Consider the following 26,778-nt stretch of genomic DNA (forward strand, 5'->3'; position numbering starts at 1 on the left):
ACAACAATTTTTTTTCAAAGATTTTCACTTGAAATAAGTAGAAAAATCTGAGATTTTTTTGCTTGTAATGAGAAGATAAATCTTGTTCCACTGGCAGATTTTCCTACTTATTTCAAGTGAAAATTGACTTGAAACAGGTGAAAATTATCAAATAAGTTATTTTTCTGGTGTTATTTTTCTGGTGATGACTCTAAATGTTGAAATAGCAGTAAAACCACATTCATTGATGAAATTACATAAGGGATGGAAAGGAGGGATGGCAGTTTTACAGGGGGATGATTTGGACTTTTATTTCAGGGGGGATGATTCTGACCGTTTTTATTTCGGGGGGGGGATGATTCTGACCGTTTTTATTTCAGGGGGGGATGATTTGGACCGTTTTTATTTCAGGGGGGGATGATTTGGACCGTTTTTATTTCAGGGGGGGATGATTTGGACCGTTTTTATTTCAGGGGGGGGTGATTCTGACCGTTTTTATTTCAGGGGGGGGTGATTTGGACCGTTTTTATTTCAGGGGGGGGGGTGATTCTGACCGTTTTTATTTCAGGTGGGGATGATTTGGACCGTTTTTATTTCAGGGGGGGGTGATTCTGACCGTTTTTATTTCAGGGGGGGATGATTTGGACCGTTTTTATTTCAGGGGGGGATGATTTGGACCGTTTTTATTTCAGGGGGGATGCTGGCTTTAGTTCTTCTGAGGAGGAGACGAGCAGCAGCAGCAAGGAGGGTCCATGAAATCCTCATGAGAAGACTTGAGAAGGTTTGGGGGAATCCAGGCTCGTTGGAGCTACAGCTCCATGATGACCAGGTCTACTTCAGATTGAACAGGGAGCAGTTTGACAGCCTGTTTTGGAGTGGGTCCTCAGCAGGATGACAACCACCTTCTCTCCTATTGGTCGCACCGAGATGCCCTCACAGCGCAATGAAATTAAAAAATGTTCAATTCAGGCGCAGGCAGGTGAAACGCCCGTGGCAGGTGGCCTCTCGCGCGCCGCCAAGCTCGCCAGCAGAGCGGTCCACTCTTGCGCTGCGGCAGCACATACACAATGAATGGGAAAGCCGGCGGCGGTCCCGCTTTGCTATGTGAAAGGGGCTTAATACTGTTGGCCCCTGAAGGTTACATTTGGCCCCATAATGGCCCCTGTTTCAGAAAAATCCTAGAACCCCCAGTGCCAAGTTTTGTTACCCGCAACTGCGCTGACACGCAAAAAAAAGAAAAGCTACTGAGACCCTGTCGTGCAGCGCTGCTCTCGGCAGAGATTGTATGAGGTGAAGTGAAGTGAGATGCCTCACTCCATTGGGAAAAAAACGTCTGGTGACAATTTTGATTATCGCTTTTTTGTCGACAACGTCGGCGAATCATTGCAGCCCTAATTATGATCGGAACACAAGCCATTCCACGGCCCGGTAGTGACGGCTCTACGGACCGGTACCGGTCCGGGGACCGGGGGTTGGGAATCACGGATCTAGACAACCTAGTCTTGCTGCCCCCCACACACGCACGCACGCACGCACGCACGCACGCACGCACGCACGCACGCACGCACGCACGCACGCACGCACGCACACACACGCACACACACGCACACACACACACACACACACACACACACATGAACATTAGCCTATAGTGCAGTAGCAGTGTTTTTTTTTTTTTTTTTTTTTTTTATTTAATTTTTTTTTTTTGCATTTATGCATGTACTTAGTTGTGTTCATTTCGTTTTTACTTGTACGGGAGGGTGGGGGTGGGAATTGGGGATAAAACTGCCTCTTTTTTGGTACCCTGTTCCACGGTATTCATCTATGTATCAGTTTCTCTCTGTGTATTGTATATTTGTATGCTCAAAGTTTCATAAATAAATCATACAAAAAAAAAAGAGTCTGCTACCCAAGGGAAAGAAAAAATTTATGTATGTATGTGTGTGTGTATGTGTATGTGTATATATATATATACATATATATATATATATATATATAGTGTGTGTGTGTGTGTACGTACACACAAGATTAAGAAATACTGCCGATCTCTCAGCCAATCTTATTTAAGACCTATAAGGAGCAGCTGCCAACATGAAGGGTATTACTGCATGTGACATGGTGGCATATACGTACTGTATATGAAGGCACCATTATTGCAGATTTATGCAGCATCTGCTGGCATCCACATATGTGGACATCATTTCTTGGGCTGTCTATGCCATGATTTAATCATGCTTAACAGGCATTCAAAATAAAGAGAAAAAAAATGCATCAGTCTTGGGAGGTTAAGAGCCACATCGTGCCATCAATGACTCACTTTTTCAAAGAAGGACTTGATTATTTCAGAAAAAAAATGCCAAACCATATTCTCTAAACAGCGCCATACATTAAGAGCATAGGTGCTAAACTGATTATATATAATGATTTTCTTTCTAATAGAAGTATTTCTAAATAAAGCACTTTTTAAATACCTCCCCAACGTTTTACAGAAATGTTTGTGTATGCATGCTATCTTATCTCTCCTCCAATCGTCCGTCCCTCGTGACCTCCACCACATCTCCCGTTTCATGGAAACTCTGTTGTTAATCTCCATGAAGAAGAAATTCAGAAAGCTGTCATGTATATCGCTTCATCTGCAGCCCCGGAAAGACAGTAATTTCTCTGTTTACGGTTTCCCTTCAGAGATAGCAGGCAGCCTTTACAACAAACACATTGTTTTGATGGATTACTGTCAAAGCAGTGCGAGTACAGCTTGTGAAAATAAGAGGGCCGCTTCTGCAGCTCTGGAAAAGGGCACCAGAAAAAAGATCCTTTAGTCTCCCACACCCCATCACTGAAACAGAATTGGACTTTTTCAGCGTTATAAAGTGCAAATCTATATATTTTAAAACATTTTTAGACACAGTTGAAACCGCATACAGACTGTGCTATAACACATACTACATACTGTATATCTAATAGAGCATATTCCTGTGTGTCTTCTTATGATAGTTATGCAAGTTCTGGCCAGTGTGGTTGAAACTATCCACAAAGAGAATTTTAAGGCAGCGGATGTAGATTGTGATGGAATGGGGCTGAGATTACAGCCTATCTTTCTCTACAATCAGTTTTCTCACTGAAGTTCAGCCTCCATTACTCTAAGGATCTGAAGCATGAAATAGGCTCGCCAGCATGTGGATGTCAGATTCTGTGATGTTAAAACGCAGACTTTTTGATTGACATCGCTTGACTAGAAGGCAGGGATTCATGCAGCGGGTGACATTGTCATTTACATTTCTTTGATGTGAATTAATTAAGACATCCTTGACATCCTTAAATTCTGTACGATATAGTTTGTACTTCATTTATTTTCTTTTCTTTTTGTGGGCCAAGCATTATTTCATACATGGTGAAATATGATAACATTTATTACATCCATGTGAACAGCATAAAATGCAAATTGAGCGGGAAAAAATATATTTTCCTCATCAAGGTTGTCAAGTAAGAGAATAATTTGCTTGTTTTGTGTTTTATTTAACTGTTATGATTGTTATTGTTTTTTTCACATATGTTTGTAGGACAAAGCAAGCTAATTGAGCTTTGACCTTCAGGTTTGACAACTATTTGGCTTAACGATCACACAAGCTTCAGTTTTAATTGTACTTTAATATTTGTAATCCTTGAGCTTAGGAGCAATCATAAGTTGGTGATAACCACAGACACTTGAGGCCTGCCCTCAAAATTGTTTTTTTCATCAATAAATTACAAACCATCCCCGTACGTGTTTTCCCCAATACCAATCTCTCCTCATCACTGTCTCAGTTAATACAGAATATTAGTCTGATTTCTATGATGGAGCACCCCAAGGCAGACTGTTTTTTTTTTTTCCTCTTTTCCTTTTTGTCGTTCATCAGCCATGACCCTGTCATCTCCTCAGGCGATGCAGGGAGATTGTTCTGCTGATGAGAATTGACTGGCTAATCCACAGCAAACACTGCCAGACAGAGCAGAGACTGCAGGCTGCCTTCATCAGTCAGAGCTTAAACGTTACAACCGTCAGGAACCACTGATGAATTAGCTATCAATGCTCCACAAAATGAGTGTGAGTGTTTATGTGATCGACAGACACTCTGAGCTTTATTCATGATTTGCGTACCTCATTTCAGCTGAAAGCCTATTTGGAATATATTTAAGGCATTTTGTCCTGAATGATGCATGCAGGAACAGATGTGAAGGTGGTGCATCGTATCAAAGAGATGTGTGTCACCTTTGGTTCCCGTCAGACTGATTTTTTTCCCCCTCTTATTTACTCACTGATCAAAACCGATCATTTATAGTTGTAATATATCAACACACATCCGTCTGTCTGTACTATATATATATATATATATATATATATATATATATATATATATATATATATATATATATTCCTATTTTTGCAACACCTATTCAATATATATATATATATATATATATATATATATATATATATATATTGAATAGGTGTTGCAAAAAGTTGAACAGTCACATCTCATGTGATATTGGAGATCACACTCTCACGTTCCCGTAGAGGGCTCTTTTTCAGTGTTGATGATTGTGGGTATTTGTGCGGTGGACTGAAGGCCAGGTTAATAGTTAATCACATCACAGTTGTATTGAGAGTGCTTTTGCATGTAGTTCCAGAAGTAACACATATTATGTGTCCATGACACACCTTGGATTCATTTTTTGAAGAGCCATGTCATGGAAATCCAAGGACGGTGACCCATATGAGAGAAGGAGCAAGTATATACTCATCAGATTTATTTTGTGCATTCCTGCCAACACTTTCCTCCTTTTTATCCATTTACATTAATAAACTTTAACAAGACAACATAGATGAATGGGTTCACTGTGGTCATTTTATGGCGTTGATAACTTCATTCCACGCCTGGAAGGTACACAAAATATTAAATATCTCCAGTGTGCAATTGTTATTTCACATCTCCAGGGTTCGGTTTGTTTTGGTTAGTACCAATTCGGCTCTGGTTGCCCTTTTAATGTGATGTATTAAAGGTTGTTAGAGATCTGTCAGTCTGCGTCCTCTGCAGACAGAAGGAATGTTGATTGACAGCGTCCCCATTGTCTCTCCGCAGAGAGCGCCACTAATTCACTCATGATTTTGAAATCTAATTTTATTCACTTGCCAGTTGTTTTAATCTCCATGTTTGGCTGGTTGGTTAATGACACATTTCTCCATTATGTCAACAATTCATAATTCATATTTATGCTTGCTTTCCTGTGACTTTAATCAGTTGGAGACGTGGTTTCTGTCTGGGCCACTGCGACAGCTGCATTGTTTTGTTTTCCTGTTGAGATTGTTGTACTCTTGCATGACCCATCTGTAAACTGAGCTTTAGCTGTCAGACAGACGGTAGCATATTCGGCTCTAGATCACTTTTGTATATGAAGGAATTCATGGTTGGCTCAATGACTGCAAGGTGTTCAGATCCTGCAGCTAAAAAACAATTCTAAATCCTCATTCCTCCACCATGCTCGATAGGTGATATGAGACCTTTGTGCTGATGGGCTGTGTTTATTTATTTATTTATTTTTCTTTCACCTCATGTGGTGTTGTACTTTATGGCCAAACAGCAGTCCCAAAAGAGCATTGTTCCAGTAATCTTGTGCTTTTTTCAGGTGTGATTTTGATTTTCCGAACTGTAATAATCTCATTGAAAAGAAAGCACAGAGTGAACTTGCTTTAAAGGTATTGTGACATCATTTTTAACATGCTTTTAACACTATTAAAAGTCTTGGCCAACATCCCTAAAATGTGTCTAAAAGAGTGTAACAAGAAAAACTTCACTCTAGTACTCCATTCCTGGCTTTTTATGACAGTGTTTTTTTGCGCCGTGAAAAACGCTTCCTTTTCTCCCTTTCCTGTCAATCATTGCGCCGCTCCTCCTCCAAACCTCTTCCAACCCAACCGTACGCTCACAGCGGCGTCGGAGAGTTAAGCCGGGAGTGACAGGCGAAGCATGCACGGAAAAGCAGCACGGCGAACCACAGCAAACAATCATAAAAATAAAGGCATGCAAGCAGCAGTGTCTCCTTATCTTAAGTCCAGTCAGTGGCCGCGGGTCTTCTTAGCAGTTGTCCTCCGGTGATTAGAACAAAAGAGGCTCTAAACAGCTCCGTGTTAAGCCTGATTTATGGTTCCGCGTTAAATCGACGCAGAGCCTACGCCGTAGGGTTCAGCGTACGGTGCGCGTCGCCGCGTAACCCTATGCCGTAGGCTCTGCGTCGGTGTAACGCAGAACCATAAATCAGCCTTTATGGTGCGCTGGAGAGGAGAGGAGGCAGGGAGCTGGGTGGAGGGGGCGGTGATTTAGCGGGTCTATACGTAACGATCCGCCACCAAACCAGATGAGCAGTTTTTGCATAGTTATGCGGAAAATCCCAGAAAGCACACAATACACTGAATGTTAAAAGTTCGTTGTTTTTTGGGTGTAATTGATGTCAAGACACCCAACAAAACACAAAAAATCAAGAAAAATTTGTTTTTCATGTCACAATACCTTTAACATCCAATACTGCGAAGACTGGTAACTTTTATTGTTGTTTTTCCCCTGTGAATAATCCTTGACTCTTGAACAATGGAATCTAAATTGTTTGGAAACAACCTTGTAACCCTTCTCAGATTCATCAGCACCAACAACTTCGGATATCACTGCTGTCTTTCTTCTCTGGCGTTGTGTTGATCCACACATAAATGCTCCAGACCAACAACCCGCCATAACCGCTACCTTTAAAGAGGAGTTTACAACTGCTAATGGTTAATCAATTAAGTGCCTTTGCTCTTATCTATTCATGTGAAGTCCATAGGAGCAGTTTGTTTGTAATCTGTTATAGTTATGGTGCCTATGCACTTTAGCTTTTCACAGGTCTGAACCCGCCGGCTAAGAACAAACACTACGTCTTTTATCCCATGTCGGTGTCTAAGATTATTCTTGACTAAGCTGACTGACCATATATAATACAGTCTTTATAGACATCCATCACGCCGCTGATTGCTCGACTATCAAAATCTTTCTGTGCCAATTTCATAACACTGCAGGCTGTAGGATTAATCCATAAGATGTGTGTGTTTATGGGGACATAGAGTCATTACAAGGAAATGAAACTATGTCAGAGGGGCGCCTTGGCCTGAAGGCTTTCTTGTATGTAGATTCAGATGAAGTAACACCACTGATCTGTATGGATTTTATAGGAATCAAGCTGGTGAAGCTCAGTTGTTTTGTAACAGACTGTAGAGGAAGCAGGAAGAATCAAGTCAACAGGCTGTATGAACTTAAGGACCCCGGCTTTAGATGTTTAAATGAACTACCACCATAAACCTCTCCTGTAAGTCACTGACATTTCTTTCTAAGTTGACAGAAGGTAAAAGTTAAAATGGTTGTACATGCGTTTCTTTTTTTTTTTGTTTGTTTGTCAGTGTTGGCTTTCAGCAGGACTAGCATCATCTGGTCACTTGGTTTTAAGGAATGATTGAAAAAAAAAAGTGTTTTAACCCTGTTAACAAGACCAGTGTAAGTGGAGGGTCAAGTTCTTTACCCAGTGTGATATCACCAAGTGGATTTTTGAGATAATCTGGTTGAATGCATTTATTCAACCGGGTCCAAAACAAACAAGAGGATGCAAACCGTTGCCTCCCATCATGAAAGCATTCGCTGCTCACATTCTTGACCCTAACTGCTCTTACATCCTCTTTATTATGTAACACATTCCTGAATTGGGTTGTTCCTTTGTCCTGCACATTATACTCCTACAATGTGATACAATAGGCTCTCCATTCAGGCTGCACGCCACACCGTGTGCACACCCATTCATCTTAGCGGGGGAAATGATCTTACAGGCAGAGCTAGGTCTTTTAATATGACATTCTTTATGACAGTTTATATTTGGAGGGAATTGACTCAGTAGCAGCGTAACAAGACTTGATTGCCATTTAATACTGTGTTGATTTTGTCAGTTATGAAAGGTGTAATAATGCAGTGTTTGTGCCATGCAGTCACATTATGGGAATTATAAGAATATTCTATCAAGATTTTATAACATTAGTGTGCCCCGTTCCATTATTTATACACTGTTAAGCAACCTGCACACAGAAGCCGTTGTGCAGCCTGAGTGTGGTTTCTATGGTGGACTGAGACTGCAGCATCTTAAGTATCACCGTCATCTGTACTGTGTGTCCTCGGTCTACAACCTTGCTGAATGAGAATTTTGTCAGAACATGTGGCCCGTTAATTGATTCCGTCTCGTGTATCGTGCAAAGAAATTGACCTCCGTCCTGTCTTTCCCTCCCATGCCCCTAAAAGAGGGAAAGCCAATCTAAAAATTAACGCCTTTTAGACACTTCCTTTCATCCTCTATCAATTTTCCACTTCCACTGGCTGTTCCAGCCAAGTGCAATTTCAGCTGCCTTGTGGCCACTGGACTCTCTGACAGATTGTTGGACCTTTTTCCAGGTTTGGTTTCTGCTGGAGTTCTGCCGCTGTCTGTTGCTAAAGTGGGAGAGCCGAGACTCCAAGAAGCAGAGCGACGTTTGTAATGTGTTCCTCAGGAACACATCACTTTTAATCTTTGTTTTAGTGCCATTAAGTCCACTTCATAAAGAGAGGTTGATAAATTTTATGTTCCCGAAGAACCGCTGATACCTGAGAATGAATTTACGACTGTCACACGATTGCTGCGGGATCATTTAGGGGCACAGCCGTGGCTGTTTTGCTTAAATCATACAAACAGGAAATGACAGTGATCAGAATTATTATTCGCTGGTAGGAACTTTACATCAGGTGATGCATGACTGCTATTATGCAAATTCACACATTTAAGCTGTCACTTACATCAGCGGCTGAGGATGGAGGTTTTATTTACTGTTTCAATGGATCATAATAACTGGAGGCAGGTCGTTTAGGGAATGGGGGGTGAGATGGAGGGCGGATTATTGAATGTAGATATTTCAAAGAGCATTTCATTGACAGTTCTCATTAGCTTCAGCACAATCTTTCCGGCACTAATAAGATTCTGAGTACTTCAGAGATACACTATCACTTTTAAATTTCCACTTGATATGACATTACCACTTTGTTTCTCAAGGTGACGGTTGGTGACTGCAGCGTCCAGACCTACGTTTGTTTCCCCCTGCGATGTTTAACAGGCAGCAAATATGCACAAACCAAAAATGAGTCTAATCTGAACCTGAAGATTCGATCTGCAACGATCTGAAGCAGCTTGGACTTGTGTGTCAGAAACGCATCTTCATGTGGGACTAGGGGTGGGCAAAAATATTGATATGGCAATATATCGCGATACTTTTCCAGCCGATTCAATATCGATATTCAAAATTTGAATATCGATTTTTTATTTTTTTTATTTTTTATTTATTTATTTATTTATTTATTTTTTTATATTTTTTATCCCCGATTGTTTTCCCATTATATCACCCAGTGCTCCTACCTAAGTGACAGTCCTGGGCATTGCCACTCTCTACCAACCCTGGGATAGCCCTGCACTGAGCTCAGGTTTTATTTCACGTTTTATTTCATTTTATAATTTATTTTTTATATAACACAATTGCCTGTCCTTAAAAAATGAAAAATAATGGACAGAGGTTTATTTATTTATGGATTTATATCTATACTGACTGATCACTGTGCCTGTCCTTGGTTTTAGTACCCATCTTTCTTGTGTTTATTATCATTTGCCACATAATTAAAGCAACCTCATACTAAATTTAATGTTAATTTCATATGATGTAAATAATATGAAAAACATATACAAATATGTTGTAACTTTAGCTTGTATAGTTATAATAAAACATTGTTTTGACTCAGTTTGTCCCATGAATTGTCACTATAATCTGATGAACGTGCAACTGGGATTTTAAGATCCATCACTATCATCTGATGTACATTTATACAACTTGGATTTTAAGATGTGTAATGCATTTTTAAATTTTTCGGTGAACTATGTAGAATATAATAATCGGGATATCGCATAATCGGGATATCGCAATGTGTATCGTATCGTGGCTCAAGTATCGTGATGCGTATCGTATCGTGAGGTCCTTCCCAATACCCACCCCTATGTGGGACCAGATAATAGTTTAAATCTTTGCTTGTGTGTTGCTTGTGTAAGGCTATTCTTTTTTCTTTTGTCTTTTTATTTGTATTCCTGTGTAAAAGAAGAATAATGTGGAGGAAGAAGCTCATTCCAGGTTGTCAGATATTGTCTCTACAGCTATGAGAGCTCAAATTTGGCAGGTTTGTTTTGTTTTTGATTTTTCTTTTGATTTTCAATATTTGTCAAACCAGTTTGAGTGAAAAGTTTTGATTCGATTTACTGGTGGCCAGTACTTCTGGGAGGTTGATAGAAAAATGATTGTTCTGGTGTGATTGCGGGAACATGAGAGAACGTAGTTATTTCCCACCACAGTAGGAAGGGAAAGAGATTGAAGGAGTTTCTACGCGCTCAGTATCAAACGACAGATACCGGCACCAAGTGTTGAATATGGTGAAACATCGGAGTGTTGGAGAGCCAGACATCAGTCTTAAAATATTTTGATGAGAACCAAAAACAGGAAGATATATTGGATTGCATTTCCACACAAACTGTCCAAGTTTTTAAAACTGTCTTCAAGATGTAAATCATGATCATGTACTGCATAAAAAAAGCACCTGACATGTACCTGAAGTGAAACTACTACTTATTTCACAGGGATGGCAAAGCTTGAATTATTAAATAGCTGAAGAAAAGCTATTATGGCTTTTAAGAATGGTTGGTTCACCCACCGATACCAGTGGACTCGGGGCGTCATTTTGTAAATTATTTCATGACTAATCTACGTTTCAAATATAGCAGTCCAGCTCCACCTTTGTGTCTAGATGTGGCCACCTTTAGTGATTATTTATGTTATTTTACATTAAAATAGCAAATTGAAAATGTCAAAACATCAGATTAAGCTGATACAGACGAGGCATGTGGGGAATGATGTGGCTTTCAGTATTGTTCATGTACATGTAGCCCAGAGAAGAATTTTTCATTTGATGAGCAATCCCTCCCCTTCCTGAGCTCCAGCTGTCTCCGTCACGTTGCTTTTGATCCAGAGTACCCCCTCAGCACATTTTCACAATCTATAGAATTCATGCAAACGAGTTTGAAAAACTACAAAAAAAATGGGGTGTTTGAATGTAAGTCTGAAGTAACAACCTGTTTAATAGGAAAAGGATCATCCTCCTCACTTATCCAGTAGAGCAGATGCTGTCGAAGGTTTACTTGAGCTTTAAGCTACTAACCTTCCCAGGAGCATTCCTGATACATTCTTTATATTCCTGAAGTCTCTGATTGCAACATAATCACGCCACTTCACACTGAAGCACACCCCTGCTGTCAGACTTCTCCACACATTTAAAGACATTTTACTTGGCACCGTAAGGAGATTACTTTTACGAGAGGTGCTGCTCGTGCACTTGGACGCATTCATGAGCACATGGACACAGTGTTTTTGTTTTGTGTTTTTTCAATAGTGTTTTCTTTTACTAATCCATTTTTTCATATATATATATATATTTCATTTAATAGTCCTTGCTTTAGTAATCAAGTCACTTTAACATTGTAGGCAGACTTAACCATAAAGTTTTTGGTTTCATAGAACTTTTTTTACTGACTTTATGTAAAAAGCTAGAAGTGCTTGATAGATGCTGTTTAGAAATGTGTCCAGTATAATATAGTCGAACTGTGCTTATTCAAGCAATATATTCAGACAAGAAAACTAAGAATAAATTTAAATAAAATGAAATAAAATAAAGAGAGCTTGGAACAAAACGCAATGCATAGTGCAGGAAGCCACAAAATCAAAGGGTTAATTCTTAATTACTTTGACATTTAAAATTATGAGCATGTCACTTCAGCAGCATCGTCCTCAACACAAAATTGTCAGCGTCTGCAGGGAGAACCCTGCAAGGAATGAGTGGGATGACATCCCGGAGAGGTGAGCAGGAGAGATAGCACTTATCAGGAAGCTCCCACTCTGACTTTCATTGTAATGCAAAGCTGCCGTGCGTGCTTCTCGGCAACCTAGAGGCTATCCAGACATTGAAAAATGGGAAGCAATCTTCACCTCATCCCTCTGCACTCCCACTCTACCTCAAAACCCCTGACTGTCTTATCTATTGTGCTCCAGCTCTTTACTCGCCAGCAAAAAGCTGCAGAAGACAACAACGTATCTGTTTCCACCACACAGACTTTGCTGATTATTACAATTGTCTTCTTAGAAACTGACTCTTGCATCACTTGTTTTAGATTTGGTGCTATCGGTTAGAAAAGTGTAGCATTTTGACATGTTGAAAGTCACAGCTGCAAATGTAGAAGACACAAAGGTGCTTCATACCTTTTATTATTATAACTTACATCTGACTTGACTTTCTTTTTTTAAATAATCCTGGGCTGTACAGCAAGTTGTGGGAAAGCCAAGACTCTTGACAAGCATGCGCACGTGTCACATGTCATATGTCAAGTGTAATATATAAAGATGGTGATGACCAATACTCCTATGCCCGCGAGCAGGAGTCCTGTCTTACAATAATCCTTGGAAGACAGAGGGGCATCGATTAACAAGTATCGTTGCCAGTTCTCAAGTGTTGTGGTATCAAGCTTACAGCAGCCCGATCCAGCCCTGTTTTCTTTATCGGGGATGCCATCTCACACTTTGGAAATCTGTGAAGACGTTCATGTTAGGAGCTTTCCAGGTGGCTGAGTTGTTGTTTGTTCAAACCTCAAACGGAAGAGCCATACAAGAGCAGAGTCAGAGCACCATTTTTTAATATTTTAACCTTCCATATAATGTATATATGATAGCAGCCGAGTAACTATTTCCATAGAATTAAATGCACTTCCTGCACGGACTTCTTATCAGGTCAACTTGAACTGAATTACAATGAAAAAGCATATAAGTAGTAACCATTTCTCAGTATGTATGAAGCCAAAGTCTTCTCGCAAATATTTGGGCACCATTAACATGCAATTTTGATTTAGAATTATTCATTTTTAGAATGAATGTGTAGTTCTTTAGTTTTGCAAAAGTCTGCTGAGAGGTCTGGAAATATATTCACTTTCTGAACAGGAAAATGTTTCAGATCCGCGTCAAAAGGTATCATCCAAAGCTGGCTTAACTGGTTGATACAGTAAAGCCGTGGCTTTAAAAAATTACTTTGTACAATGATAGAGTAGTTAAGCTCCTACAGTGCTTTGTATTCTTATTGCTTGAGTATTTTCTATTCAGAATGTAGTTAGTAAAGACTTAAACGTGTTAGAATCCAGATTTTACGTATGATGCCTGCGGTGGAAGCTTTTTACTCTGTGATATTAAATCTTAACCGGCATGCTTTATTGATCATTAAACACACATTTTTAGTCTTTCCCATCCCTTATTCATTACTCCCGGTGTTGCTGTCTTTGCACAATCAATACAAGCAAACACAGTGAATAATGAACTGGATCGAGTCTTTGGATTTTATTGGATTTTTTTTTTTTTTTTAAGAAAGAAAGAATGAAAAAAAAAAAAAAACTAAAACAATTAACTGTAACCTGCGGTCGATAGTTTCCAGGATGGGACAGCTCTTTGGCTTACCAGTAAGGGTGTTGCTGCTTGAGTTGCTCCATAAAATGTGGTTCTCTTATCAGGTCCATTAAGTATAGCTCTGTGTAATGACACTACACTCGCCAGCAGTCTTCTCCTGACCCCCTCTCCTAATTACACCATTTACATTTAATTTTCATTATTTAGCAGGTAGCTTTTATCCACAGACACATAAATTTGGTCCGTGAATGCAAATTAGCAGGCTCAAAAGCCCTGAGAAGCAGGTTCACACTATAGGCCCTACAGACTTTTTAACTAATTTTTAGATTTAGGGCTGGAAATAGGAACTAAAGTTCTTCATGTGGTAGTAAAGTAATACATGTATAGAGACAAGGCTTAATATTATGTTACTATTTGTTTTACAGTTTCTTTTAGCGCTGAAAATGGTGTATTATCTTGTCTTTAGAACCTTAAAACCATGTTTATTGTATAAACAGAAAAATCATTCAAATCATTGCATGATATGTATATATATGGGTCAATGACGTGACGCCTATATTTTCCAAAAAACAGATTTCTTTTCAATTCAAAAAAAGGTTTAAATGGATAAAAAAATACCAGATATATGAACTACCTGTCCCACATATGGACTCACTTGAATTTGACAAAAAATACTAGTTATTTGGGATTTTGTTGTTGTTTTAAGCATCAAAATGTCATGTGGTGCGACCGTCCGACCACAACTCTTGTTTTGAAAACTTTTTTGAAATCATTCTAAATGTATTTAAATCAATTTTTTGCCCTATCTGGCATGATTTCCAAAATGTCTTGTAGTGTATAAGATTTATACACATTTATATTTATATTTCCATCATAATATACAAACAAAGTTTGACTGATTTTGTATAATACTAAAAAAGATGTCAAGATGTTAAGGAAATTAATTTATTTTAATATGAATCATGGTTGCACCACATGACCTTTTTAAGGCTAGTGCCAATTCATCTTGACAAAAATCACTTAATTTAAAAGTTTTATATGAATGTTTGTGTACACAACATTCTTAATGTTTGAACTTCTGCAATATATATTCTTTTTTTTTATTATTTTAAAATTGACCTGTTGAAAATCCTTATTCGTCATTGACCCATATATATATACATATATATATATATATATATATATATATATATATATATATATATATATATATATATATATATATATATATATATACATACATACATACATACAGGACTGTCTCAGAAAATTGGAATATTGTGATAAACTCCTTTATTTTCTGTAATGCAATTTAAAAAAAAAAAAATGGCTTACAGTTTAAGATTAAGATTCCCAGAATATTCTAATTTTTTGATATAGGATATTTGAGTTTTCTTAAGCTGTAAGCCATGATCAGCAATATTAAAATAATAAAAGGCTTGCAATATTTCAGTTGACTTGTAATGAATTCAGAATGTATGACATTTTTGCATTACAGAAAATAAAGGACTTTATCACAATATTCTAATTTTTTCAGACAGTCCTGTGTGTATATATATATATATATATATATATATATATATATATATATATATATATATATATATATATATATATATATGTGTGTGTGTGTGTGTGTGTATGTATATAGTGGAAGCAATTCTGTTTTTGGAAGAACATTGCAGAGTTCTTCCAAGCCAATTGTAAAGTTTTCAAACTTCTTCCAGCTTTTACTTGTGAAATATACTTACCTCTGGTATTTATAGACTAATGGGTTGATATGAATTATAAACATGCAGTTCAGCTGCTGCGTGTAAACGTACTGTTGTTTAATCAGTATTTTGTGCAGTTGAGGGTGTGTAGTATTTTGAACATTGAACAGCTTGTGCTACTTTTTTTATTTTTTTGCCCAATCAGCTCCAGGAATTCCAGAGCCGGCTGTCTTTATCTCTTTGTTTACTCTGTTTGAGTCACTGACTCTGTGACTGTTAATCCAGCAGATGACTACAGATAAAACTGTTTTCTCCATCAGAGACTTTTAAAGTTATATAACATGTCACTGCAAATACCGAAGAGCCTGCAGTTTAGTACAAAAGAATTAACTTGTTGTTTTTAACTGGAGAGTTTTACACTATGTATCAGGATATAACACATTTCCTGGCCTTTATTTAGGTTTATTTCCCTTATTTATGCAGAGTTCTCTTAAGATCCCACTGCACAAGCTTCAGCTGTCCACGAGCACTGAGTAGAGAATTGTGGATTTAAGCAATATTATATTTCTGAAATCTCACTAACCCTCGCCGCTGATACACTGCATTTCGACACAAATTAAGCTTCCTACTGTACCGTTCACCAAATGTCTTTCAGCGTTTTGTAAATGTCTGTTTCCCGTTTGCAGCTTCCCATCCGTCTCTGTTGGGAAATGAAAGTATGAAGTGTAGTTTGTGTACAGGACATGATAATAGAGCCTCTGTATGCAAGATGTGAGTGAACAGTTTCTTTTTTCCTCGTCTCCACCCTCTCTCTTCCCCTCAGGATGCAAAAATTGAGCAGAATGACTCAACTCCACCTTCTGCAGATTATTCTTTATGTGCCTCCACTTAGACAAGCACATGCTGAATGCAAAACAATTCATCTCCAGATGAAATATTCCTCTTTTGAGGCTTGGTATGTGAAACTGAAGTGTGACATTTCTTTCTTGTGGCCTGTTTTAAAAGTGAGTGAAGTCTTCTCCGCCGCTGATGTTCTGAGAGCATTTCATAAAATGATTCAAATTGGAAAGGAGAAATCTATTTTCCTCATGCTGTTTTTGTGTTGTTATGTGTCTCTTTGGGGTTGACATCAGTCAAGTGCTCTGCAAAGTGCTAGTAAGTGAATACTAAATGCAAGCTTTTTGTTATGACTCCTGCCATAAGTTCAATGGGCAGCTTTAAAGAAAAATGTCAGCTTTCCTTTTTTCGTCTCCATTTATATACTGGAACCCTCCCTTTCCTACAATTGGTTTTACTGACGAGCAAATCGGCGGAGCAATTTTCCCCCGATTACAAAAGAAACAATCACCTCCGACAGTGATTGTCTAATCGATTTTGCATTTCAGGAAGAATATCTCAAGGGACACCTACTGAGAGCAGCTGCGTGACGCTGGATTATGATTTGCTTATGTTGCTAAAAGCTTTCCTTCCTCCTTGTGTGTTGTAGTTCTGCTGCGTGAAGAGGTGGCCCAGCTCCAGGAGGAGGTGCACCTGTTGCGCCAGATGAAGGACATGTTGAGTAAGGACTTGGAGGAAACCCAGGGAGGATGCTCGGCTGACGTGCTCTCCGCCACTGAGCTCCGTGTCCAGCTGGCCCAGAAGGAGCAGGAGCTGGACCGAGCCAAGGAGGCTCTGCAAGGTTACACTGCAAAACATTATTCCTCAGAACATTTTAAAAAGCCTTGGGTCAAGAAAATTAGAAGACTATTCTAAAATATTTTGCTAGATTTAATATTTTACTCCATTGGCAATAAAGGTTTTGCTTAATATAAGACAATTTAGTATCAGGTTTATTTCTACAGGCACTATTTTTGCAGTGTAGGATTTTATCATGAAACAAGAAGCTGTGTGTGACGTTTGAACATGAAATGGCTTTATGGAAAATATGAATAATTATGAGGCATAAAACAGACAACATGTTTGGTCCTTAGGAGGCTTGAATAGAAGTGATGTAACGTTATAGAGACAGTTCTGGAGTGTCCTGATGGTCTCAAGACATGCAGCAAACTTAATTTCTAATTCATATATTATCTTTCATGCTGTTCCTCTCAGTTACTTTAGTTGCAGAACTTAAAAAAATTACATAAACCAACGTAAGGACCGGCATGATTTTTCAGTATTCTGTAAACTTAGTCTGCATCTCTGATCTCTCATCAAATGTTCAATGGTCAATAAATTCAAATTACCTCTAATTTGTACAAGATTGTATACTGAGAAAAAGTTCCAATGAGCACGAAAAAAGAAAGATAGAATAGGAGAGGGAGTATAAAATCTGCCCCCCTTGTGCTCCTTAAATATCTCTTTCCTCTCAGTTCATGGACACTGGGCCTCTGGGAGTGTCCTGGATGGATGCTTAAGCTCGGGGATTGTTGTGTAATGCTGCTTGTGGATCGTTTGAGTCCTGTGGGTTTTGAGCTGGGCCACTTTTTGTGGTTGGTGCTTCAACAACCCACAGATGCTCAATCGGATTATTTTGGGGAGTTTGAAGGTTGGGTTCATTTCACATTTCCACTCCAAACATTTCACGAACGACACTTGATTTGGAGTCTTTTGCATCGCTGAGTGCACTTTTATTATGATTTCTCAACATGCAGCATGCACTAACAACTTTATAGCATTTTCCAGGTATCTGTCTTTGTCAATTACTGACATACCATTACTAAACACAGACGGGGAAAAAAACTACTAAAACTAAAACCATACAATTGTCAGTGCATGTGAATGACAAGACAAAACATTAAAGAATTACATTGTAAAAATGTAATTCACATTGTCTATCTGTGACTTAATATGACACATTGTGAATTGAGAAAAAATTCACTTTGCTTAGCAGAAAAGTAAAACATTTAAGTGGATTTGTCCTGTGGGGAGAAAAAAAAAGTTTGCAAAGTAATTTCCATTTCCCAGTCATAGTGTGGTAATCTCTCTGTATCCAACTGCATCAAATTTTCAGCTTGCCACTCCCACTTCTGCTCAGTAAAGGCCTGTTTTTTATTCCACACAGTTTGAAACCGGTGTGATCTTTCGCGCCATGCTAACGCTAACACAAGTGTCTGTAACTGTGTGGTTCATGCAGCCCATTAGCTGAATTACAGCCCACTGACATGTGTTATGCCTGAGAGATGATACCGTGGCTTGTGAGGATGAGACACTACAGCAGAGCTTCGGCTTGTTTTTCTTTTTTCCAAACACATCCACTGCTGTTCTCCCACACTGCAGCAAAACATACCTAAGTCATCAGACCAGTGATGGATTTTGAATTATAAATTATGCTCAGATAACAGCATTGTTGCAGATAATAAATGCAAGGTTAAACGTTAAGACTCACAGTCAGGATTTGCATTGCCACCCACATTCATAATTCTTCTCATTGGTGATCAAGATCCAGTGTATGTTATATGTGTTAATAGCCAAATGTGGTCATGTTTGACTTTCCTTCAATGCAAATGTTCACACTGTAAAGTAATGAACCAGGCAGGGCTCAGCGGAGAGAGAGCACTTGCAGGGAATCAGGAAGAGATGTCATCAGAATGGTAATGAGTCTCCCTTTTCAAAGAATTATCTACCATGGAATGAGGCAGAGCTCAAAACTTCTGTAATCACACAAAAGCACGACAGGCTGTCAGAAGAATGTTGTTGCCGCGACATTTTCCCTTGACATTTGCAGCTTACCCTTTCTAGAAGAACTGAGCGACAACTAAATGGACTGGGGCAGAGTGGAATGGGGCGCACATTAAATAAATACTTATCTCTTCCTCAGCTGGATGTTTGGCTCCTTAAACAGTCTACTCGCATCCTCATACTGTCATTTGTATGACTCAGGCCTGTTAATGAAGGCCAAAGCCTGCCAGCCCCAGCAAGCACAGACAGTAATCAGCAGCTTATGAAAGTTTGATAAAAGGGGACTTTGGTTGGCTTACAAGGTCCAGAAATGTTAAGCAGAGTGGATCTGGTCTGAAATTAAGATGGGGTCTGTCGGAGAAACAAGAGGAAATTGACTGTTTTTTATGTTGAAGTTTGATTCTGTTGGAGTGGGTTGAGGAAAGCAAATAGAAATGATTATGTGTGTTTTTTTTAAAGATTCGTTTGCTCTCAGAGCTGTTTTGTTGGAGGAATAGAGGAGAGTCTAATGTTTGAGTGAATCTTTTGACCAGAAACTGAGCTACGAATTGCTATGAGCCTTGTATTTGCATTTAGATACAACTGCAGAAAGATTTCTGAAATATTCATATTAATATTGTTATTTTCCTCCAGCCCTGGTCTGTGCAAAGGAAGATGCTTCTAAAGTCTTTAATTTGTCCAATCATAATTCTCTATCTTCATGAATAGAGACAATGGTTTGCTGCACACTCTAATGATGCTGTTTTTATGCAAAGGCAGTTTTAAAAGGGCAGCATCTGTTATTATTTAACTATTATTGTGATTAGAACCTTATTTAATTAAGCAAAGACGGAGTCAGATCTGTCTAAGAAAAGCCTATCGGCTGAAAAGCTAAAGCAGCACAGTTACTCCTCATATGGATATTTAAAAAAAGGCTTATAAATAAGGCAAAGCAGTATTAGCTCGTGGCTGGTAACAAGGATTTTTTGCCTTCGTTTCTAGTAATGCTTACATTTATTTCCAGGCAGAAGACAATAACACAACCTGTCCCCCTATGTCTCATTTTCTTGTTGCTTTTCTGGCCGCGTCTTTTCATCTGTGTTAGATGATGTGGATATTTGCACACAAGTGATGTTTATTTGGTAGTATTAATGGACTTTTACTGCAAAGAAAGGCAATGAAGAGAGAATGAAAAGCTGCCAGATGGATACAAGGAATTGTAAAAGCAAAAGTTAATAGGAATACACTGCTTGCCTGCCAGGTATGTGTGATGTTGCCCATAACACGTAACAAGTAGCGGTGTGAAAAAAATGGAAGAGTTTTTTGAAATAATTGTTGAGGTGTTTCTTTAGCTTTAAAGCATGCAGGGAGGTTTTGGATGAGACTATTTATTGTTTAGGTATAGGGGATGATAGATCAAATGCGATATTTGGCTATTTCTGTGGCTATTTTCTTTATTTCCTTTGTGGTACTACCAATACATATTACTTGTTGGAGCTAAGAAGTAGTTGGGTTATATTGTGGTTGATGAAGAATTATGAAAAAGGGTTGCTATTCTAACGCCTCATTAACTGCAGCATTTACCATGTGCTGCCAATTAACTGGAAATCCAATGTCAACTCCATCCTCCTGCAAATTGTTTCTTCCTAAACAAATGAAAGCAATGTTTGAATATACTTGGGCTCCCTGGGTGTGTTTTGTTGATTTTGTTGATATTCTATCAACAAGTATTGTGAAGAAAATACTTTTTTTCTCTGTTTCTTTTGACTATTGTTGTTCTGCTTTGGATTAAAAAAAAAGGCTGATGTGATGAAGTAGCATGAAAGAAATGATTCATCCCCTCTTTTGCTCTCTGCTACTTGAGATAATACCTGTTTACTTTCTCGATGGTTCAGTTGTCCTCGGTTAAGATGGTTTTGCGGCTAAATTACATGCATATTTTCTGGCGTCTATGAATACAAAATGAAGAACACAGACAAGACCACTTTTCGGTCCATTTTCTCTCAATGCTTATTCTTTATTTTCACCCCTGCTGTCTCCTCCTTTATCTCTCTGGCTTTGTTTGGCGTGAAGATGATGGCATTCTTCACTGTTAAGCCTTACGAATACCCCACTGTGAACTAGACTATGGCCTATGAGCACTGTAATTGTGATTTAGGAGAGCGGCCAAGCTTTTAAGATGCAGGTTTTGTTATGATGCCTGTTCAAGGTGCATTTCCACCAATAAACCCATGAGTGATGATGAAAAGATGTCATCTTGATCCTCTTTGAACCCCCAAGAATATCAAGCCCTGTATGGTTGATGTAGTTGGCCACTACTTAAAAGTACATGACTCTTATTTCAACTGCCACCAAAGTTTCTTTAATTAATTTTCAGAGTATAGTTGGCCCATCTTCCTGTTTTTAATTAGCTGCTTTCACTTTCTTACTACTGAGGGACTCTCAGTCAATCCTGAAGTCATGTGAAAGAAGCAGAAGGCTATGTATCATCAAAGCTCAGTCTGCCTGCTCTGTTTAGTGTCATTTCACGCTACGCTGTACTCAGAAAGCAGCTCCGTCCTTGACTACAAGGCCTCCTCCATCACTATGCATTTAAACTCTGACGCACAAACTACTACATAAGCCGGAAATACTGAACTAATGGCACTTCCTTTTTTTTTCACTTGTACATTTTCTTTACTTTCTCTCTCTTAAGGCTTATTCTTCAGATGTAAATACTTTCTGGAAACTACAGAACCACTTTCTTTTTGGGGGATTTTGCATCCTCAAAAGCATCCTCTGTATAGCAACAGCATCTATAATTTTGAAGGATGATTACTCTGCACTTGTTTGTACCTAAATCTACTGAGTTTGGATAATCTTTGGCGAGAACACATGTCTGGATCCCAGTGGGTCTTTGTGGTTGTCAGGTACAATCAGTCTTAATCATCTGCCAATTGTGAGGTAGTTGATTTGGACGACGTGCTGGTCAGAATTAGGGGTGTAACAATATATCGTGCCACAAAATTTCGTGATACAAAAACGTCACAATACGTGTCGTGGAGGTGACAAAGTGTATCGCGATATTGGGTTATTAATATTAATCTATTGTGTTGACTAGTAACGCGCATCCGAAAAAAGAAAAAAGTAAAATCATACATGAGAGAAACTATTCAGTTTGTGGCAAAATATTTGTACTTGTATGAAACTGAAGATGCATAATTCATACCTGACATTTACTTTTAGTTCAGTTTGTGGAAAATGGTTGGCCTGGCTTTCTCTTTAAAACTTAAACAGTTATAAAGCATTACAAACTGTAACAATAGGGCAAACGCACAGCATTGTTTTATATTTTGTGTTTTTCAAATAAAAGACCATTTTTTCCAGTCATATGTTCCTCATTCAAGGTTGTTAAAAAAAAATACTGCTATAATATCGTATCGTATCGTTATCGTGACCTCAATATCGTGTATCGTACCGTATCGTGAGATTAGTGTATCGTTACACCCCTAGTCAGAATCTAATGTGCTTGCTGATGATAATGATACTCTGACTATACACAGATTAAAGTACCTGATGATTTTTGTTCACAAGACAGAACAACAAAGTATTTTCTAAGCATTGTACAGTTGTGGCCAAATGTTTGGCTGTGATTACAACTTAATAACTCTTTTTGTTGTTGTTGCTTCATTGTTATTATACTATGCTTTTCATCTGTTTTCATGATGTATTGAGCGCTTCTAAGCATTTCATAAGCTTGAAAGGATTTTATTAGCACTTTCATCATATTTATTCAAAGAGTTGACATTTACAGGGTTGAACCCTCTTCTTCAAAACGTCTGCGACTCACTCAACCATGATGGGATTGAGGTTTTTGGCCAAAGTCTGACAATCCATTTTGAATCTATTAGTTGATCACAATTTAAATTTTCCTCTTGTATAGCCATTTTTTTGGAGGATTTATCACAGGACCTCTGTTGGATCTGGGCGGTTTCCTGGCCACGGACCAAAATGTGATATAATTATAATCTTTGAGGAACATGGTTTTCACTTTTTCTTTGTGACCTGGTGCCTCATCATGCTGGGAAATGGAATGGATCATCACCAATTCATTCCTAGGGTTGTTTGGAGAAGCTGCTCTTGGAGGAAATTGCCATACTGTTTATTCACTGCAGTGTTTCAGGGTGAAATTGTAATTGATCATCTCCCTTTAACTGAGAAGCAATCCCAAAACATGGATGGCCTGTTTAATTGTGCACCGGACAGCATTCGTGATAGCGTTCACATTTTCTTTTGTGGAGAAGCAGGCATCCTCATTTCCACTTGGTAGCAGCATTATTGGAGAAAATACCTTTACAATGTTTGTATTTCCAGCTGAGAGAAGGTGCTTCTGTACACCAGCGTGTACCATTGTCCAAAAGTCCTCGCTTCACTCGGTGTGCAGACTCCCACCTGTTGCTATTGTTGAGAAGGCTCTGTCCACACAGTTCCTAAATTGTATCCCCACAAAAATACGGTCATGGCACTTGCTGAACTCCTCCTAAACATCCTAAAGGCTTCTTCACTGCAAATTAATCTGTCTTTGTATTTATCGATAATCCCAGAAACGGTTCTGTCAGGTGCAATGCTGCTAGCAGCAATTACTTTACGCATGAGACCCTTTTGATGCACGACAAATATAGCTGCAAGTGTTTCTTTTTAATTTCAAGAAATCAATCCCTTCTCACTTTCCAATCAGAGCAACAGCGAGTCCCACTTAAAACATTGAGTAGCTTGTTTGTTTGATTGCAAAAAATATGTCCGATACAAAAGTAATTTGCACACCATTTTTGTAAGAACTGCTAATAGTACAAATTTAGATATCAATTTCTTCCAGCCTGTAAGTTTGTTTTTCCTGGGAAAGCGAGAAAGGGAGCGTGCTGTGCTGCTCCAATGGCTCGACTTCATTATTCAGCTGGCAGATTTATAAATCCCAAACCATGAACAATGGACTCCCCCCAATGAGCTGATGTCCCTTTTGTTCGCCCTGGAAAATAATTATGTTAAGAGTAGACTAAAAGCCCGTTCCTACTCTTTATGACTGAAGCTATATGGAGTAGCGTCAGCGTGGAGTGGTTCCTCATTATCGCCAAGAACATAATTTTCAGAGGAAGGGTTTGAAAAACGTGCCTTTGTGATTCTTGCAGGTGAAGTGAACTCGCTCAGATTGAAGTCCTTGTTAAACGCTTACCGGTAATTAAATTCACTGAAAGAAAAAAAAAAGACATCATATGGCACGAATTCTATGGAAATGTCTCTTTGTTGGCATTTGTCTTGTCGTAATCGATGAAATTCAGATTTGACAAAACATAGAAACCACAGTGGGAGAAAACTTTAAGCTAAAATCAAAGTGTGAATCTACCTTTATTGATGTTACAATGGGTGAGGCACACCGTCTATTATGAGCGTAATGAGGACTGTTATTTACACTAGACAGAAAGTGCTGAGTGGGATGTGGAAAGCACGTCACGCTGATGCTGCAGGTGTAACGTAGATGTCATTGATTTCATCTGCTCCTAACTAAAGAAACACAGATAAATAATGAAAAAGAGTTTCAGCAATCTTGTCCATAATTCAACAGTGTATTATCTCCTGACATGCTAATACAACATTCAGCGTGAAGTGGGTCGAATCGTGGGTTCTTCTTTTCCTCGTTGCGGCAGTGGAGTCATTTTGTCGAGTCATCTGTGAAACCCGAATCAGCAGATGCTTTTTACGAACTGCAAACAGTTTGAGTGTCTTTCGCAGTCAAATTAGCTGTAAACCACACCTCCGCTCTCATTTAGCTAATTGGACTCCAGGTGTATAAACTCCTGACCCTAATTACCTTTTGTTGAAGCAATTAGTTTGTGGTTGCACTTTTCTTCAGCACTGAATGTTTGCTAGGTGTTTAATAAAGATGTCAGAAATTATAATTGCTTGCATGTTACCAGCTTAAGCAAATTGTACTCGTCTATCGCTGTGATCGCAGTTCATGGCAAATGAATTCAGAAAACCTGTTTTTCTTTCTGCTCCGTGTTTATCTTTGTTCTGGGTTCCTAAAAATGTAAAGAACCGCTGCTTAAAGTTATCTTTTATTCTGAAATAGACTCCTGAGGGCTTGTTTCTGTTGAGTTGTCTCGCTCATCAAGTCCTCCAGTAACAACACATAGAGGAGCCAAGCAGAGAAAAAGGCTTTTAGTGCACCAGAGTAGTAGATGGTCTCATTAAACTACTTACAAACACAAGGGATTTTATAACAGAATAGGCTTTGTGTAGTGAGCTTATAACCACTTATGTAGATTTTAGAGAATATTTTTAGAGAGTTTGCTACAGTAAGCTATATGTTTTTGCTCTCTTTGGACCACGTTATTTTGCAAGATTCCTGATTTACTGCTTTTAGCATCTCTGTTTACAATCAGGAGCTACGCAGCTCTGAACAATGGCTGCCTCTCATACACTTTTTAAACAGAGAAAAGGGGAAGGCATTTAAGATTCTGCTCTATTTGTATGTGAGCTATTATTTATATATTTTTCTACCATGGAATGGAATATTTTTTTATTATATTTTTCTATATCTGCGTCATCTGGTTCAAGGTCGCTGATGGAGCTGATGGAGCTTTTACTGGCTGTTGAAAAGGGAGAGGCAGCGTGCATCCTGGACTGGTCACTAGTCCCCCTCATCCCAAAGACACAGGCACAAATGACATAAAGAGCCATGCACACTCAGACTTAGGGCTGGGGATCGATTCAAATGTCAAGAATCGATTCGATTCGGATTCTTAAGATTCAGAATCGATTATCAAGATTTGATTCGATCCGATTCAATTTGATTCCGATATTGATTTGGGTTAGTGTTATTAAAACTGTTTTTTAGCTGTTGCATGAATTATATGACTGTAGTTATGCAAAATATTACTACTAGTATTATATTGAGATTCAACAGCAAGTATTGCAGCTAATGATGCTGTAAGGACCAATCAGCTCCCAGAATGCTGATATAACTGGTAATTCTGACCCACATGATGTTTCTGAAAGCAAACAGATCCAGGGCAGCAAACAGAGACGGATGAAATCGGTTTTATTTTTTCCCACATTCCGTTTTTATTTGTTCCATTTTCGGTCTATTTTGGTTTTAAATTTTTGAGCATTTGGTTTTTATCATTTTTTGCAAATGTAACCCCAAGACAGTATATAAAGTAATGAAAAATAGACAATTTATGCAATTATAACCTAACACTTTAATGTTTTCATACCTTTAAACATATTTAAAGGCAAAAACATGGCACCAGTTATTCTCGTGTCCAACAAAACATTCCTTTTTTGGGGATAAACAAAAAAATAACCAAAAGTTGTAATGTAATGATGAAAAAAAAAAATGCATAAATAAATCTAAAAAAAAAAATCGATCTTTAGACATATGAATCGATTTTTAGGAATTAATATGAGAATCGATTTAGAATTGGGAAATCGATTTTTTCAACACAGGCCTACTCAGACTCACTACCATGGTTTATCTAGAAACACATCTTAAACTATTGTTCTGGTTTTTGGACTGTGAGGGGAAGCTAGAGTCAACAGTTAAACAAAAGGCACATTCGTGAGGTATACCATGTTGATTTATTCAAATGTTTTCACATTTTCATTCCATGAGAAGATGCTGATCCACTCTTGGACGATAAAATCAACTTACTGTGCTTTTATGTTTTTGATTAAACATGATTGTAAGTTCCCAGCAGAGCAGTGAGCACTTACTTAATACTGTTGAGATAATAAGAAAGGTGGCTTCAAATCAAACTGGCAAAAAATATGTCAAAAAGGACTTTTATCATCCTGTCAGGGCTAGAT

General features: G+C 38.4%; 1 protein-coding gene across 5 annotated transcripts in view; it reads left to right on the forward strand.

Moving 5' to 3' along the window:
• kazna (kazrin, periplakin interacting protein a) overlaps nt 1-26,778 on the forward strand; it is a 196,484-nt gene that overhangs the window by 144,982 nt on the left and 24,724 nt on the right. For all 5 annotated transcript variants that reach the window (XM_061736480.1, XM_061736479.1, XM_061736478.1 and 2 more), the window contains one exon: nt 16,781-16,972. In XM_061736480.1, coding sequence (XP_061592464.1) covers nt 16,781-16,972 — 192 coding nt within the window. The remainder of the gene's footprint in view (nt 1-16,780; nt 16,973-26,778) is intronic.

The sequence above is a fragment of the Cololabis saira genome, chromosome 12, assembly GCF_033807715.1.
Source record: "Cololabis saira isolate AMF1-May2022 chromosome 12, fColSai1.1, whole genome shotgun sequence".
Lineage (NCBI taxonomy): Eukaryota > Metazoa > Chordata > Actinopteri > Beloniformes > Belonidae > Cololabis > Cololabis saira.